The 14486-nt window shown below is 33.9% G+C and overlaps 1 protein-coding gene and 1 pseudogene across 9 annotated transcripts in view; one reads left to right on the top strand and one right to left on the bottom strand.

Annotated features, from left to right (window-relative positions):
- The first annotated feature begins 6808 nt into the window (after positions 1-6808).
- Positions 6809-14486, top strand: part of LOC101489523 (ABC transporter C family member 12-like) — a 57542-nt gene continuing 49864 nt past the window's right edge. For 4 of the 9 annotated variants that reach the window (XM_012715640.3, XM_027334627.2, XM_073369209.1 and 1 more), the window contains exons 1-2: positions 6809-6966; positions 7516-8510. In XM_012715640.3, coding sequence (XP_012571094.1) covers positions 8178-8510 — 333 coding nt within the window. In that variant the 5' untranslated portion in view covers positions 6809-6966; positions 7516-8177. Of the gene's footprint in view, positions 6967-7318; positions 7420-7515; positions 8511-14486 lie in introns of those variants that run through there. The other 5 variants (XM_073369206.1, XM_073369208.1, XM_073369207.1 and 2 more) reach the window with 5 other exon arrangements.
- LOC140920244 (uncharacterized) lies at positions 9131-14467 on the bottom strand (annotated as a pseudogene).

Below are 14486 nucleotides of genomic sequence, written 5' to 3'. Positions count from 1 at the left end.
ATTATTATTATTATTATTATTATTATTATTATTATTATTATTATTATTATTATTATTATTATTAAAAATTAAAATAACACATTACAATAGTAACCAACAATTTTTTTAAGAATAATTATCTCAATTCCTAAGGTAAAATATTAAAATAAAATAAAATGTCTGAATGATACATGTTTGGTTTCTCTCTTTGTTGTGATTGTTTGGTATAGCTAATGATCCTCTTTTTGGCTTCTCCTTCTTCTTTCGTTGCTTCTCTCTTTGTTGGTTCTTCTATTTGATTGTTGTTTCTTCTTTGGTGACATCCCTCTTGTCCCCCCAGTTGTCCAACCACCTTCTACGATTGTTGATCGTCCTCGTTACCCCTCTCGTCAAATTTGTCTGAGCCCTCTTCCTATAAAGAGGTTGTTCTTGATCCTCTTTGGCAGCAGGCTATGGCAGAAGAACTATTTGTATTGCACAAAACCAATACTTGGGAATTAGTACCTCTTCCTCATAGAAAACGTGTTATTAGGTCTCGTTGGTTATACAAGATCAAAACCAAGTCTGATGGGTCAGTTGGGCGTTACAAAACACGTCTTGTTGCTAAGGGTTTCTCTCAACACTATGGTATGGATTATGAAGAAACTTTTGCTCTTGTAGCCAAGATGACCACTATTCACACTCTTCTTCTTTATAGATTGCTGATTTGTTCACAAAGATGCATTCCATTAAACATTTTCGTTTTTTAGTTGACAAACTCTCGATGCTCCATGTTAATGCATCGTGAGTTTGAGGAGAGATGTTAGATAATGTTATTATATATTAGTAGTAAGGGTATTTTAGACATTTCTATTCTTTTATATATATACTCATTGTAACCCTATTAACTCAAGTTTGGTTCATTCTATATTATGAAACTCTAGAGTGGTTGTTTCTCCTCTTCCTCTTTCTTCCTCTTTTCATTGTTAACAGAAAACACAAGTTTTATGAAGCAGCTATGGCAACTCCTCCTTCAATGTGTTTGCAAGTTTCCTTCTTTGAGCAACAATACTTCATACAAAAAGCTTTAATGGTGGATGATGATCGCAAATGAAAATGACGACTAAGGTTTCGATATTTAGGTCTGATTCCTTTTGCCTTGAATTCAGTGCTTGTCTCCATTTTATAGGATAGTTGGCTCTCTATCTCTTTTCCTTGTACCTCCACTTTTGTCTTTTAGCTCAAAAAGTATAGTTTTGGCCCAATAAAGCAAAAGTGGTCCAATTGCTCTTTCTTTTAGCACCTTCTCATACTGGGGGTATCCTAAAACCTTTGAAGGAATATTGGGTGTAACTGAAACCCACACAATTTGCTTGTTTTACTACTTATCAATCTGTTGTGCATCTTAATGTAGCAATTTCCAACAATATTTTGATTATGGGACACATCTTCCAATCTTTTATCTACAAAATCACACACTAAATATTAATTTTCATAAAAGACATAGTAAATGACAACATAACTAAAAGACATAAATCATAAATTTAAAACTAAAATTCTAGTAACCTTTGCTCAAAAGACAGACAAATTAGTATTCAAATTTAGTAGATAAGTCTTATTTCTAATAATTATCACAAGGGTCACCCGACAAACCCTACTAAGCAAGTTACTCTTCCAACCAATAAGACGACCATTAATTTTATCCAAAATATAGTTAAAATCACAAGTTCTAACTCTTCTTAAAACATAGGAAATCCAAGTTTGTAAGTATGATGCAATTCCACAATAGCTTCAAATTAAGTTGTGAACCTTACATCTAGGAACATTCACTGAAGGGAGGAAGCTAGATTTCTGAAGGTTAACCTTCACTCCTGAATCCATAGAAAAGTCATTGATGACATTCTAGACCAACCTAACTTGAGAGAAATGGAAGGATCGTCCCTAGAGATCTTCACTGGTAACCAATGACCAGAGGAAATGTTCTCTTGTATTATAATGAACAACTTTTCCATACAAAAGAGGAAAAGATAAGGAGATAAAAGACCTCTTTGTATCATAGCCTTTTTAGGAGCGAAGTTACCAAGTTTCTTATCATTCCACTTAAAGCAAGAGAGGACGGATTGATACAACACATAATGAACGTAATAATAATGGTGGATAAATTAAATTCTTCAAGAGTGAGCTTAAGAAACGACCAATCAACACGATCATAAATTTTCTCAAAATCAATCTTAAATAATAAACACCCTCTAGTGCATATGATGAAAGATCTCTTAGGCAATAATAACATTGTTAGAGATGCCCGTCTCTGGGATAAACTGCTTTGGAGACAGAAAAAAATAAATGAATATAAGAAAGGACAAATTCTATGAACCAAAACTTTAAAAATGATTTAAAGAAGCACGGTTCAAAGGCCGATGGAGCAAAAATCATTCAAAGAAGAGGGACAATCAACCTTAGGGATGGGAATGATCAAAGTCTCCACAAGTTTGGGATCAATCACACTTGTATTGAAAACACCATAAACCAACGACCAAACATTGTTACCAACTTAAGGTGTTATGTTTAAAAAATAAGTATATCATGTTTGTTACAAGTTTGAGAAAAAGTTATTCTCATGATAGAAATAACTTCCATAATTCTCATGGATTTCTTCCCAAGTGAAAAAATGGGTTATATAATTTTTTTACAAAAATCTTATATTAAAGTTATGTTCCAAATATTTCTTTTTAAAAAAATATCCAGAAACTAAATATCTTTCCTTATATTCTCAAGTAAATTATTCTCTAGAATAGTTTTTTAGTCCGCAAAACAAACGCCTCCATAAAACACCATGAAAAGAAGTTGAGTGCCTTTATTGTTGGAAACAATAGCTTCGAAAAATATCCCTATACAACCACACTCTACAAAAGAAAATATATAAGTACCCTTCATAGATAAGAAAGAAAAGAGTCAAATATTTAATTAATGTTTCCAATCTTTCACCAAATTTGGATGATGAACTATATATAAACTCAAGGGCGAGTTCTGTCCAAGCAGAGGCAATAACTTCCAAAATTAAACCTCCTGAGTTCAGGGAGACTTGAGAAAGAGAACTCAAAACAAGGGAGTTTGAAAAATGCTTCTCACACAGATGGACAACAAAGAAGACATTCTAAGACAAACTTTGGCTCTTTCATTTGTAAGAGTCCTTTAAAGGCACAAGATTTTTCGGCCAAGGAGAAGAGGGAAGAACCCTTAGGGTGAATCTACCACCCTAGCATGCTGATTTCTCCATTGCATCACTATTATTGACTTTAAGACACTTTATTTGACTATCTTATTTTTACTAGATCATGTTTACATTGATTCCAATAATTACTACTACTATTTCTGTGATACTCTAAACCCCAAAATAATATATATATATATTAATTTATATTATATTTCTATAAAATTTGTAGTAGATAAATAAAAATATGTTTACAAGAAAATAAAAATGTAATTTTTAACTTAGAATATCACGTTTTTCAAAAATCAAAAGGAACACTTTAAATTTATTTTCTCCGTTAAAATAATGTAATCTCAATAAGTTTGATTTAAGTATTATTACTTGATTTAATTTAAAAACTTACTAGTACTTCTAAGATTTTCATACAAAAATTCGTTTCAAATTAAATAAGTAAAATACAATTTAAGCCCTTATCCCCGGTATCACCTATCAGAGCGTAGTTCCTCCCAAACTTGAACTTCAAGATTCATTAACCTGTAACAACTGCGATTTCGCAAACGCAGGGCCAAGCCAGTCAAACACAAACAACGAAGGAGGTGAGTTTCGAAATCATGTTAATAGTATAATATAAGTAAGAAGAACACACAACAATCATAATAGACCGTATCATAATCATATTACGATATATCAAAATATTTAAGTAAATAGTATCATATTCTAACATCAAATTCACTCAAGTAAAATAATTATCTCATTATAATATGCATCAAATCATCTAAGAGTAATTATCATTACTTTTGAAACACATCAATCACAACGAAACAATCACAAGGAAATGCAATGTTATGCATGAGCTTAGACTCTACTTCACAATGTGGTATCATTCTAACTCTGAAGTACTTGGTTAGGAAGTTTGATACTATGCCACCATCCCGGTGGACGGACAATTCAAATTGGCTCTGTCCTCATAGATCCCCTCAACTCAACTCGAGACATATATACGTGACAGTCGAGGTAAACATGTGTTGCGTGGTAGCTCCCGACATTTGGAGTGCTACCTCCAAGTCGCCTAGGAATTCCCCACCCGAATACCTCCAAGGTCTAACAATCTTGCCTTAAGGCTCGACAACAGACCGCCACGATCAGGCTCATTCAGTTGTACTTCCCCAGAATCACTAGGCTTGTCAGACCCTATCTATATGATGACAAAATAATCTCCACTTCACAAATTCACAATATTTTCTCCCCTCGTTGGTATATGATACTCCATTAATACCGTCATCTCAAATACAAATTGAAATCACAATATTCTCATCACAATTTATAACATCACTATAATTAATCACACATCATCATCATCATCACATAAACTCATCACAAATTTATAGAATCACTATCATCAATCATACATCAACACATATATTCATCACAAATTTATCACATCACCATTATTAATCATACATTATCATCATTACATATAATTATCACAACACATCTATTTTTATTATAACATCATTTAAACTCATCTAATCAAACATATGCATAAAATTAATTCAACAACCAATATCACAATAATATCACACACCACATATTTAAAGAAATTAAATCAAATATCACAATATATCAAATGTCACACATTTAACGAAATTAAATCAAATATCACAATAATATCAAATACCCAACATTTAGCGAAATTAATTCAAATATCACAATAAAATTAAATATCACAATAATATAAAATATCACACATTTAATGAAATTAAATCAATCAACACCTTATAAATATTTCTATTTCACATTTTAATCTCACAATATATTATACTCATGAATACGGTTTTCCCCGGATGAATCATTGGAAAATACGGTTTTTCCGTTCATCTCACAATATATTATACTCATGAATTCAGACGCTCTCTCACCCCTTACCTTATTTCGACGCTTTCACACACGAATACGATTCCACGAGCAAACAGCCTTTGTTCATTGACTCTTTGTCCATCAATCAATGTAACTCGACAGTTTATGGGTAAACGTTAAAAATAGTTTATGAGAAGATACTATAAAAACTAAATTCGAAATTCGGTCAAGGAAACTTACCATAAATCAGAAAACAAATCATTGGATAAAATAGAAATTTTTCACACGGTCGTTTTGGCGTTGGTTTCACTCAAATCGGACTTACGGTGAAGGAGAACGGTTCAAACTAAGGAATTTTTATAAACGGAGATATCGGGTATTTTAGAGAGAAATTTGGATGGTTAAAAAATCTGAGGAAGTATGTTTATTTAACTACCTAAATGAATAAAACAACATACTGAAATTTGGACAAGAACAGACAAACTTTTCTGGAACAATTATCGATCATCGGTGTCAAACTATAGATTGTTGTTGGGTTTCTCTTTGGTTTTACGGCCGCCGTCCAACTCCCTTCCTTTTTTTGTTTGTTTTATTTTATTAACAATTAAGGTTTACAAATGGGTCAAACCCATTGGTCTTCTTTTAGGTTTTACTAGTTTTATTTTTATTTTTTTTTAAAACACAATTTCATTAATAAATCATTATTAATATTTCAAAACTAATAATTTATAAATAAAAATAATTAATCTTTTAAAATACATTAATAACCAAAACTCTCATATTCAAAATAATCCCTATAATAACACTTATTTTTCCAAATACTCAAATTAAAATATTACCATCATTAGAGAATAATCAAAATTATAAAATAAATAAGTATAACATCAACACTTTATATTAATTACTAAATCTTAATAAATATATATAAAATCACAATGTCATAATAAATATATAAAAATAAAGGAAATCAAACACAATATCACTGCTATCTCAAGATAATTATTTATAAAAAAAATAACTAAAATAGAAAATAGTTATAAATAATTAAAATATAACTACGTACATACTTAATATCAGTCAAACGCACATAAAAATATTACATTAATTGGGTACACGTATATACACGTAAAATCGTATAAATTTTTTTTTTTAATAAATTTATATAATACACTAAAATACTATTATTTTTTTAAAAATAGATCAAAGAGTAAAATATAATATTTATTATTTATATCGCTCATGTAATCTAATACTTATAAAACTAGCACATCATATAAATCACCTATATAACGAAAAATTAATCACAAAGTTTATTCACATATATTTTATAATAATTTTAACATCAAATTAATTATTTAAAATCCTATTTAATTAATAAAATAGTTTATTATAAAATTTAGGGTGTTACAATTTCAACTGTAAATTTAGATATATGATTAGTCTAAATAGGGCCAATCTTTCCCTTTAGATATATGATTAGTCTAAATAGGGCCAATCTGTCCCTATATTTTCATCTTGAAGTTTATTGAATAGATAAGAAATAAAAATAAGAAAATAGATAATTTACATAAGGTATAAGTATAAATGTGATCCCTAAGATAAGTTTTTATTTTTTTTTAACATATGTCCAAATTTTTGTAACTCGACTAATTAATGGTGTGAAGTTCTAGATACCGTATTAAAAAAAAGGAGGAATAAAAAAAAGACTAGAATTCTATTAAAAAAATTACATAATACAACTCAATACTAAGATATAAATATTAAGTCCTTTACAGACTAAACTACCCTTAACGCAAATATAAAATCCCAATAACATATTTACCGGAAAGATCCTGAATGAGGCCACGGTAGAGCTCTTCAAAGCCACCAAAACGCCGTCGTGCAGTTTAAAGAACATTGGGCAGCGTATGTAGCGCTACTACTGTCTACTTATACTGGTGGTCAGTCACTAGTCTAAAATGTCAATTTCAAGTTGCTTTGATTTCTTTTTCCTATCCTCAATTCATTTCCATTTGTATCTAATATTGCAGTCATTATTCATTAATTATATTATCAGCAAAATACTACTAGTTCAATTTTGGGTACACCACCCTTTTAGTCATTGAAGGTGAATAGTGTTGTTATTTTAGTCCCAGGCTTAATTAAAAATGTAAATTAGTTTTTAAATCATCAAAATAGTACTTCAAAGATACAATTCAATGTCCAAATAGACTCTTACCATTATAATTTAAAAGACTAAACTGATTGACGTTACGATGATTGGAGGACTAATTTAAGTTTTTAGTGAGCCAGATAGCAAAGTAAAAGCGCCCTACAATTACAAGAACCAAAATAGTGGTTTACCATTCAATTTTTGCGGAACATTTCCATTTACATGCAAGAAATGCCTAGGGGTAATTTATAAGTTTGTAGGGCGCTTCTTAGTTTTCTATATAAATAAATTGACTAAATACAATAAGTCAATAACTATGTTTTTATTTTTTCTACAGCTTGGAAGGTTTCATTTTGATGAAGAACTCCATGCTCGGTTTTAAAGGGAAAGTCTATTAATTCTACAGCCAAACTAGCAAAATTATCAAATATACAATAGAAACATTAAAAAAAATGTAAATAAAATATATCTTAAAAGTTAAAACCATGTTTCCTATTGTGTAGTGATTTATTTAGACTTAATTATTTAATTTTCTCTTTGAGTTAAATACATTTTTAGTCCTCATAAAATTAAGACCTTTCAAATTTAGTTCCTAAATAATTTTTTTTATTACAAAAAATGAATGTTTTTAGTTCCTCAAAATAGTCCATATAAAAAACAAAATCGGGACTATTTGTGAATAATTTTTGTAAGGACTGATGATGAGAAGTCTTAAAAAAAATGATTTAAAAAGAAGACTATTGTTTTACTGATTTGTTTAGACTATTATGTTGAAACATGGCGTTGAAAAGTAAAGGTTGCTGCAACATGCAAGTAGTTGCATGTTAGAAAAATATGCAAAAAAAACATAGGCTTCTTGCGTTGACTTTTCTAGCTTCATCATTGTTTCAACTAATTGATCCAAAGATATTGATAACTGTGATATGAGTTGAAAGTATTAAGAGAGTTTAATATCTGCTGCTAACAAATTCTCCATCTCCCTGACAATAGAAAAAAAAGATGGGTTTTGAACCATTGATTTGGTACTGCAAACCAGAACCAAACAGTATTTGGGATAAAATTGTAGATAGTACTTTTGGGTCATATACACCTTGTGCAATCAACACTCTTGTTACCTCTACTTCAAATTTGGTTCTTATGGGATTGTGCTTATATAGAATATGGCTTATCAGTTGTAATGTTAAAGCTCAAAGGTTTTGTTTGAAATCACATTACTATAATTATATGCTTGGAATGTTGGCTTGTTATTGTGCTGTTCAGCCTGTGTTGAGATTGCTGACTGGAAATTCAGCCTTCAACCTGAATGAGGAAACTGGTTTTGCTCCTTTTGAGGTGAGTCTATCATATCTGATGTTGTTAGCTTTAGTTCATCTGGTCAATGTTGTCAACTGCGGATTGTGGAAAATAGTGGAGTGGTCCAATTCCGCTACACAAAAGTGCTATAGCGCGCTACTATTTGAAATATTTTGTACTAAATAGTGTATCGACGAACAATAGCAATTTGTTCAAATACCACTACGTTATAGCGTTATAGTGCCGCTATAGTACCTACTACTCTGGTCTATAAGCAAAAATAACTGACTCAACTCTTATTAAGACATTTAATTTAATGCAATTAATCTTCTTAATTTCATAAAAAATTACTGTATTCTCAAAAGTGCCCTTCAAAAGTGAAAGGTCTTGTTAACAAGTTCCTAAGGCACATACATGGTAAGGAATTATTGAATGAGAAGAGAATATTGAGAGACATGTTGAATAACTCGTGTATTTCAACTACAGAACGAAAGTTCTTTATATAGACTATGAGTAATAAATACACATAATAATTGGAATAATTACAAGATATTCTATTTATTTATATAATGTTATTTTATTTTCAATACTCCTCCTCAAGCTGGAGCATGCACATCAAATATACCAAACTTAGTACATATATAACTAATTCTAGGACCTCACAATGACATTGTAAAAACATCTGCCAACTGATCATTAGAATTGACAAAACTAGTGATAATGTCGCCCGATTCGATATTTTCTCTAACAAAATGGTAGTCTATCTCTATATGCTTGGTCCTATAATGAAAAACAGAATTTGAGGCAATGTGCAATGCAACTTGATTATTACATATTAGTGTCATTGGGCTGACCTCTTCAAATTGAAGTTCTTTTAGTAACTGTTTCAGTCAGATGAGTTCACATGTTACTAGTCCTATGACCCTGTATTCTACCTCAGTGCTGGATCTTGCAACAACATTTTGTCTATTACTCTTCCAAGATATTAAATTTCCCCCGACAAGTACACAATACCCAGGAGTGGATTGTCTATCAATGGGTGAACTTTCCCAATTAGCATATGAGTAACCAACTATTTGAGTATGTCCTCTATCTTCATAAATGAGACCTTTTCTAGGAGCACTTTTGATGTATTTAAGGATCCGGATTACAGCATCCATATGTTCTTGGCAAGAGAATTTGAGGTCTGGCTTACCACACTGACAACGAAGGAAATATTAGGACGGGTGACTGTGAGATAGTTTAATTTTCCAACCAATCTCCTATATCTTCTTGAATATGATAGAGGCTCCCCCTGATTATGTAAGAGTTTGACATTTAGATCCATAGGAGTATCAACTAGCTTGGCATTTAATAGACTTGTTTCTTCAAGAATATCCATAGCATATTTCCTTTGTGAAATTACAAGACTATCCTTGGATTGAGCTACCTTAATACCCAAAAAATAACGGAGTTTACCGAGGTCTTTAGTCTAAAACTGATTAGAAATATGTTGTTTCAATTGGAGTATGCCTTGTTGATCCCTACCAGTTATGACAATGTCATCCACATAAACAATAAGATAGATGCACCCTTGGGCTGAATGACGATAAAATACAGAGTGATTGGCTTCACTACGAATCATACCAAACTCTTGTACTACCGTGCTGAATCTGCCTAACCAAGCTCTAGGAGACTATTTAAGACCATAAAGGGACCTATATAGCCGACAAACCATGGTGGAAGACCCCCCCTGAGCAACAAATCCTAGTGGTTGCTCCATATAAACTTCGTCTTCAAGGTCACTGTGCAAAAAAACATTTTTAATGTCAAGTTGATGGAGAAACCAATATCGAATTGTTGCAATGGAGAAAAACAGTCTGACATATGCCATTTTGGCAACAAGTGAGAAGGTATCACTGTAATCCAACCCAAAAATTTGAGTATATCCCTTGGCCACCAAGCGAGTCTTAAATCGATCAATCTAACAATCAGGGCCAACCTTCACCATATAGAGTCAACGACAACCTACTAAAGACTTCCCATGAGGTAAAAGGACCAGTTCCCAAGTACTACTACTTTGTAGGGCACACATCTCATCATGCATTGCTTGCCTCCACTTAGGGTGGGATAATGCTTCATCTAGAGATTTAGGAATTGAAACAGAAGACAAGCAAGTGTAATGCAAGGGAGAAAGTCGATGATAGCACAAATTAATATAATAAGGAGATGGATTACTTGTGCGAATATCCTTACAAAAAGCAATGGGAAGGTCATGCTTAGGTGGTAGGGCCGGATCCGGTGGTGGCGTCGGAGGAGAGTCTACAATGGAAACAGGAACTGGCACAACTGAGGGTGGGCGACGACGATGATATGTTTGTAGTGGTCGGAGAGTTTGGGGGGTAGACTCGACAGGTTCGAGAGGAATAAGAGTGAGTGAAATAGGGATAACTACTTGAGGAGGTTCAAAATTAATGTCCTGATGGGGCTTAGTAGCTACATGGGTCGGTTCAAAATATAGTACAGACTCGAAAAGCTAATATCAGTTAATGTAACGTATCGGTGTAGTGCAAGAGAATAACAACGATAGCCCTTTTGGGACCGATGATATCCAAGAAAGAGACACTTGAGTGATCGAGTTGAGAGTTTGTCGAGAACAGAAAATAAATTGTGAACAAAACACGTGGACCCTAAGACACAAGGAGGTAGTGGATGAAGGGGGTATGGGGAAAGAGGACTGTATGAGGGATATTGTCATCAAGGACAGAAGTCGGTGTATGATTGATAAAGTAGATTACCATAAAGACTACATCCTCCCAAAAATGGAATGGAACATTACCATGGAGTGGGTGGTTTCAATGAGATGCCGGTTTTTGCGTTCGGCTACTCCATTTTGTTGGGGTGTATGAGGACATGACGTTTGGTGAAGAATACCATTGGAAGCCATAAAATTTTGAAATTGATGAGACAAATATTCCCGAGCATTATCACTTCGTAAAGTACAAATAGAAACACCAAATTGAGTTTTAATTTCTTGATAAAATTGCTCAAAAATAGAAAACAGTTCAGATCTATTTTTCATTAAAAATAACCACGTACAACGAGGGTAATCATCAATAAAAGTAAAAAAATACTTAGACTCTATAGTAGACACATTACGAGAAGGACCCCAAACGTCAGAGTGAACTAAAGCAAAGTGGGACGTAACCCTTTTATTGACTCGATCAAGAAAATGACGACGAGTGTGTTTCCCTAACTGACACGACTCACAATGTAAAGTAGACAACTTAGACAAACTTGACACTAACTTTTGAAGTTTGGTAAGACTTAGGCGTCCTAGCTGAGCATGGATAATATGAGGGGAACTGTGGCAGATCATGTCTTGGATGATAGAGAAAGGTAATAGAGGCCTTGAGACTCACATCCAATTCCAACCGTCCGTCCTGAACTCCGGTCCTACAGGGTAAATTACCATTAGTAAAAGTAATAATATAGTCATGGGACTAAGTTAATCGACTAACTGAAAGTAAATTAAAAGGACATCTAGGTACATTGAGAACAAATGCAACTGAAATGGAAGGGATAATTTGGACAATGTCAACCCCTTGGGACCGGGTTTTGAGGGATATTGTCATCAAGGACAGAAGTCGGTGTATGATTGATAAAGTAGATTACCATAAAGACTACATCCTCCCAAAAATGGAATGGAACATTACCATGGAGTGGGTGGTTTCAATGAGATGCCGGTTTTTGCGTTCGGCTACTCCATTTTGTTGGGGTGTATGAGGACATGACGTTTGGTGAAGAATACCATTGGAAGCCATAAAATTTTGAAATTGATGAGACAAATATTCCCGAGCATTATCACTTCGTAAAGTACAAATAGAAACACCAAATTGAGTTTTAATTTCTTGATAAAATTGCTCAAAAATAGAAAACAGTTCAGATCTATTTTTCATTAAAAATAACCACGTACAACGAGGGTAATCATCAATAAAAGTAAAAAAATACTTAGACTCTATAGTAGACACATTACGAGAAGGACCCCAAACGTCAGAGTGAACTAAAGCAAAGTGGGACGTAACCCTTTTATTGACTCGATCAAGAAAATGACGACGAGTGTGTTTCCCTAACTGACACGACTCACAATGTAAAGTAGACAACTTAGACAAACTTGACACTAACTTTTGAAGTTTGGTAAGACTTAGGCGTCCTAGCTGAGCATGGATAATATGAGGGGAACTGTGGCAGATCATGTCTTGGATGATAGAGAAAGGTAATAGAGGCCTTGAGACTCACATCCAATTCCAACCGTCCGTCCTGAACTCCGGTCCTACAGGGTAAATTACCATTAGTAAAAGTAATAATATAGTCATGGGACTAAGTTAATCGACTAACTGAAAGTAAATTAAAAGGACATCTAGGTACATTGAGAACAAATGCAACTGAAATGGAAGGGATAATTTGGACAATGTCAACCCCTTGGGACCGGGTTTAAGAGCAATTGGTAGAAGTTATAGTAGGTAAAAAACCAGATGTAGAGAGAGAAGAGACCTTTATTACCAGTGATGATCTGACTCATCAGAATCAAGAACCCAAGGACCAAGAGCAGATGAGTGAGAGAGGTAAATAGATGAATTACCAGTGTGTGCAACCGAAGTAGTAAAACCAGAGTTCGGATGACTCTGAACCCACTGGAGGAAATCTTCATAACTTGCTGGGGAACCCTGTGGAGAAGGTGTAGTCTAAATAATGGCAGAAGGATCAAGCTGAGTTGCATTTATCGAAGGCGAAAGCTTACCATGCAACTTCCAATAGCGATCATTAGTGTGTTCAAGTCGATTACAATGCTCACATTTGGGACAAGGCTTAGAGAAGGATGGTCCTCCACGAGAGCGACTCTGATTATGTCCCAGAGATGCAAGGGCACCAGTGTCACCCGGTGCTGAAGTAATAGAAGGTTCAGCTGAATGTTTTGCTGGTACTTGAAGAGGGATCGCTGAGGTGGTAGACATATCCAGAACAGTAACAAACCCCAAAATTTTATCACGAGTTGCAGAGTACTCCTGGGGCAAGCCATAAAGTGCAAGAAACATGAAGGTATTGTGTTGATCCAGCTCCTTTTGTCCAACTGGATTACTTGCAGCAGGATGGAGAAGTTCATTAAAATCATGAAGTGCACTATGAAAGTTGCCAAGATATGTAAAAATAGAACCATCTATCGTCTTTAGAGTAATGATATTCAGCAAACAGTGACAATAGGGGCTGTTTGAATTGGAACGCGTATATCCGTGACTCGAAATTAAAAACTCAAGGCAGATATGGGATCAGAAGGTTGAAGCGAGTGCAAAGAGAGAGGCCGCGTCGTAAACGACTGCCGGACGCACCGTCACGCACAGTGGCAATAGGTGACGCGTGGATCTGACGCGCCTGGAACGTTTGGGCACGTGAGAGGGTTGTTGACGACACGCGTTGAGGGGTGGGTTGATCTGGGGTGGACGACGCTGTTGGAGTGGTCGTTCGCCGGAAAGGTCGTCAGAGGGAGCGGCAGCGGAGAGCGTGGTTGGCTGGGAAAAATGGGAAAACAGTATCGTAGCAACATAGGGAGGGAGGCAACCAGAGTTGAGAACACGGTTTTCCAAAAAAAATTCTCACCAGAGATAGTGGGTCCACCGAGTAGTTGAAGATTAGGTTTGCCTCTCAATAGGCTCTGGATAGCATATTGAATGAGAAGAGAATATTGAGAGGTAGGTTGAATAACCCATGTGTTTCAACTACAAAAGGGAAGTTTTGTATGTAGACTATGAGTAATAAATACATAGAATGATAGGAATAGTTACAAGATATTCTATTTACTTACATAATGTTATTTTATTTTCAACAGGAGAAAGAAAGTCGAAACTTTGTGTTGAAAAGAGTAATTTTTTTAAACTTTTGAGAAGTTGAATACACAAATTCTAAAACATTATTTCTACATTTGATTCCTTAACATGTGCCCTTAGAGCACTTGTTATCATTTTCGAAAAGTTAAATGTT

This window comes from Cicer arietinum, chromosome 5 (assembly GCF_000331145.2).
Source record: "Cicer arietinum cultivar CDC Frontier isolate Library 1 chromosome 5, Cicar.CDCFrontier_v2.0, whole genome shotgun sequence".
NCBI lineage: Eukaryota > Viridiplantae > Streptophyta > Magnoliopsida > Fabales > Fabaceae > Cicer > Cicer arietinum.
Note: the sequence above shows the minus strand (reverse complement) of the source record. Positions and strands in the feature narration are given on the sequence as shown.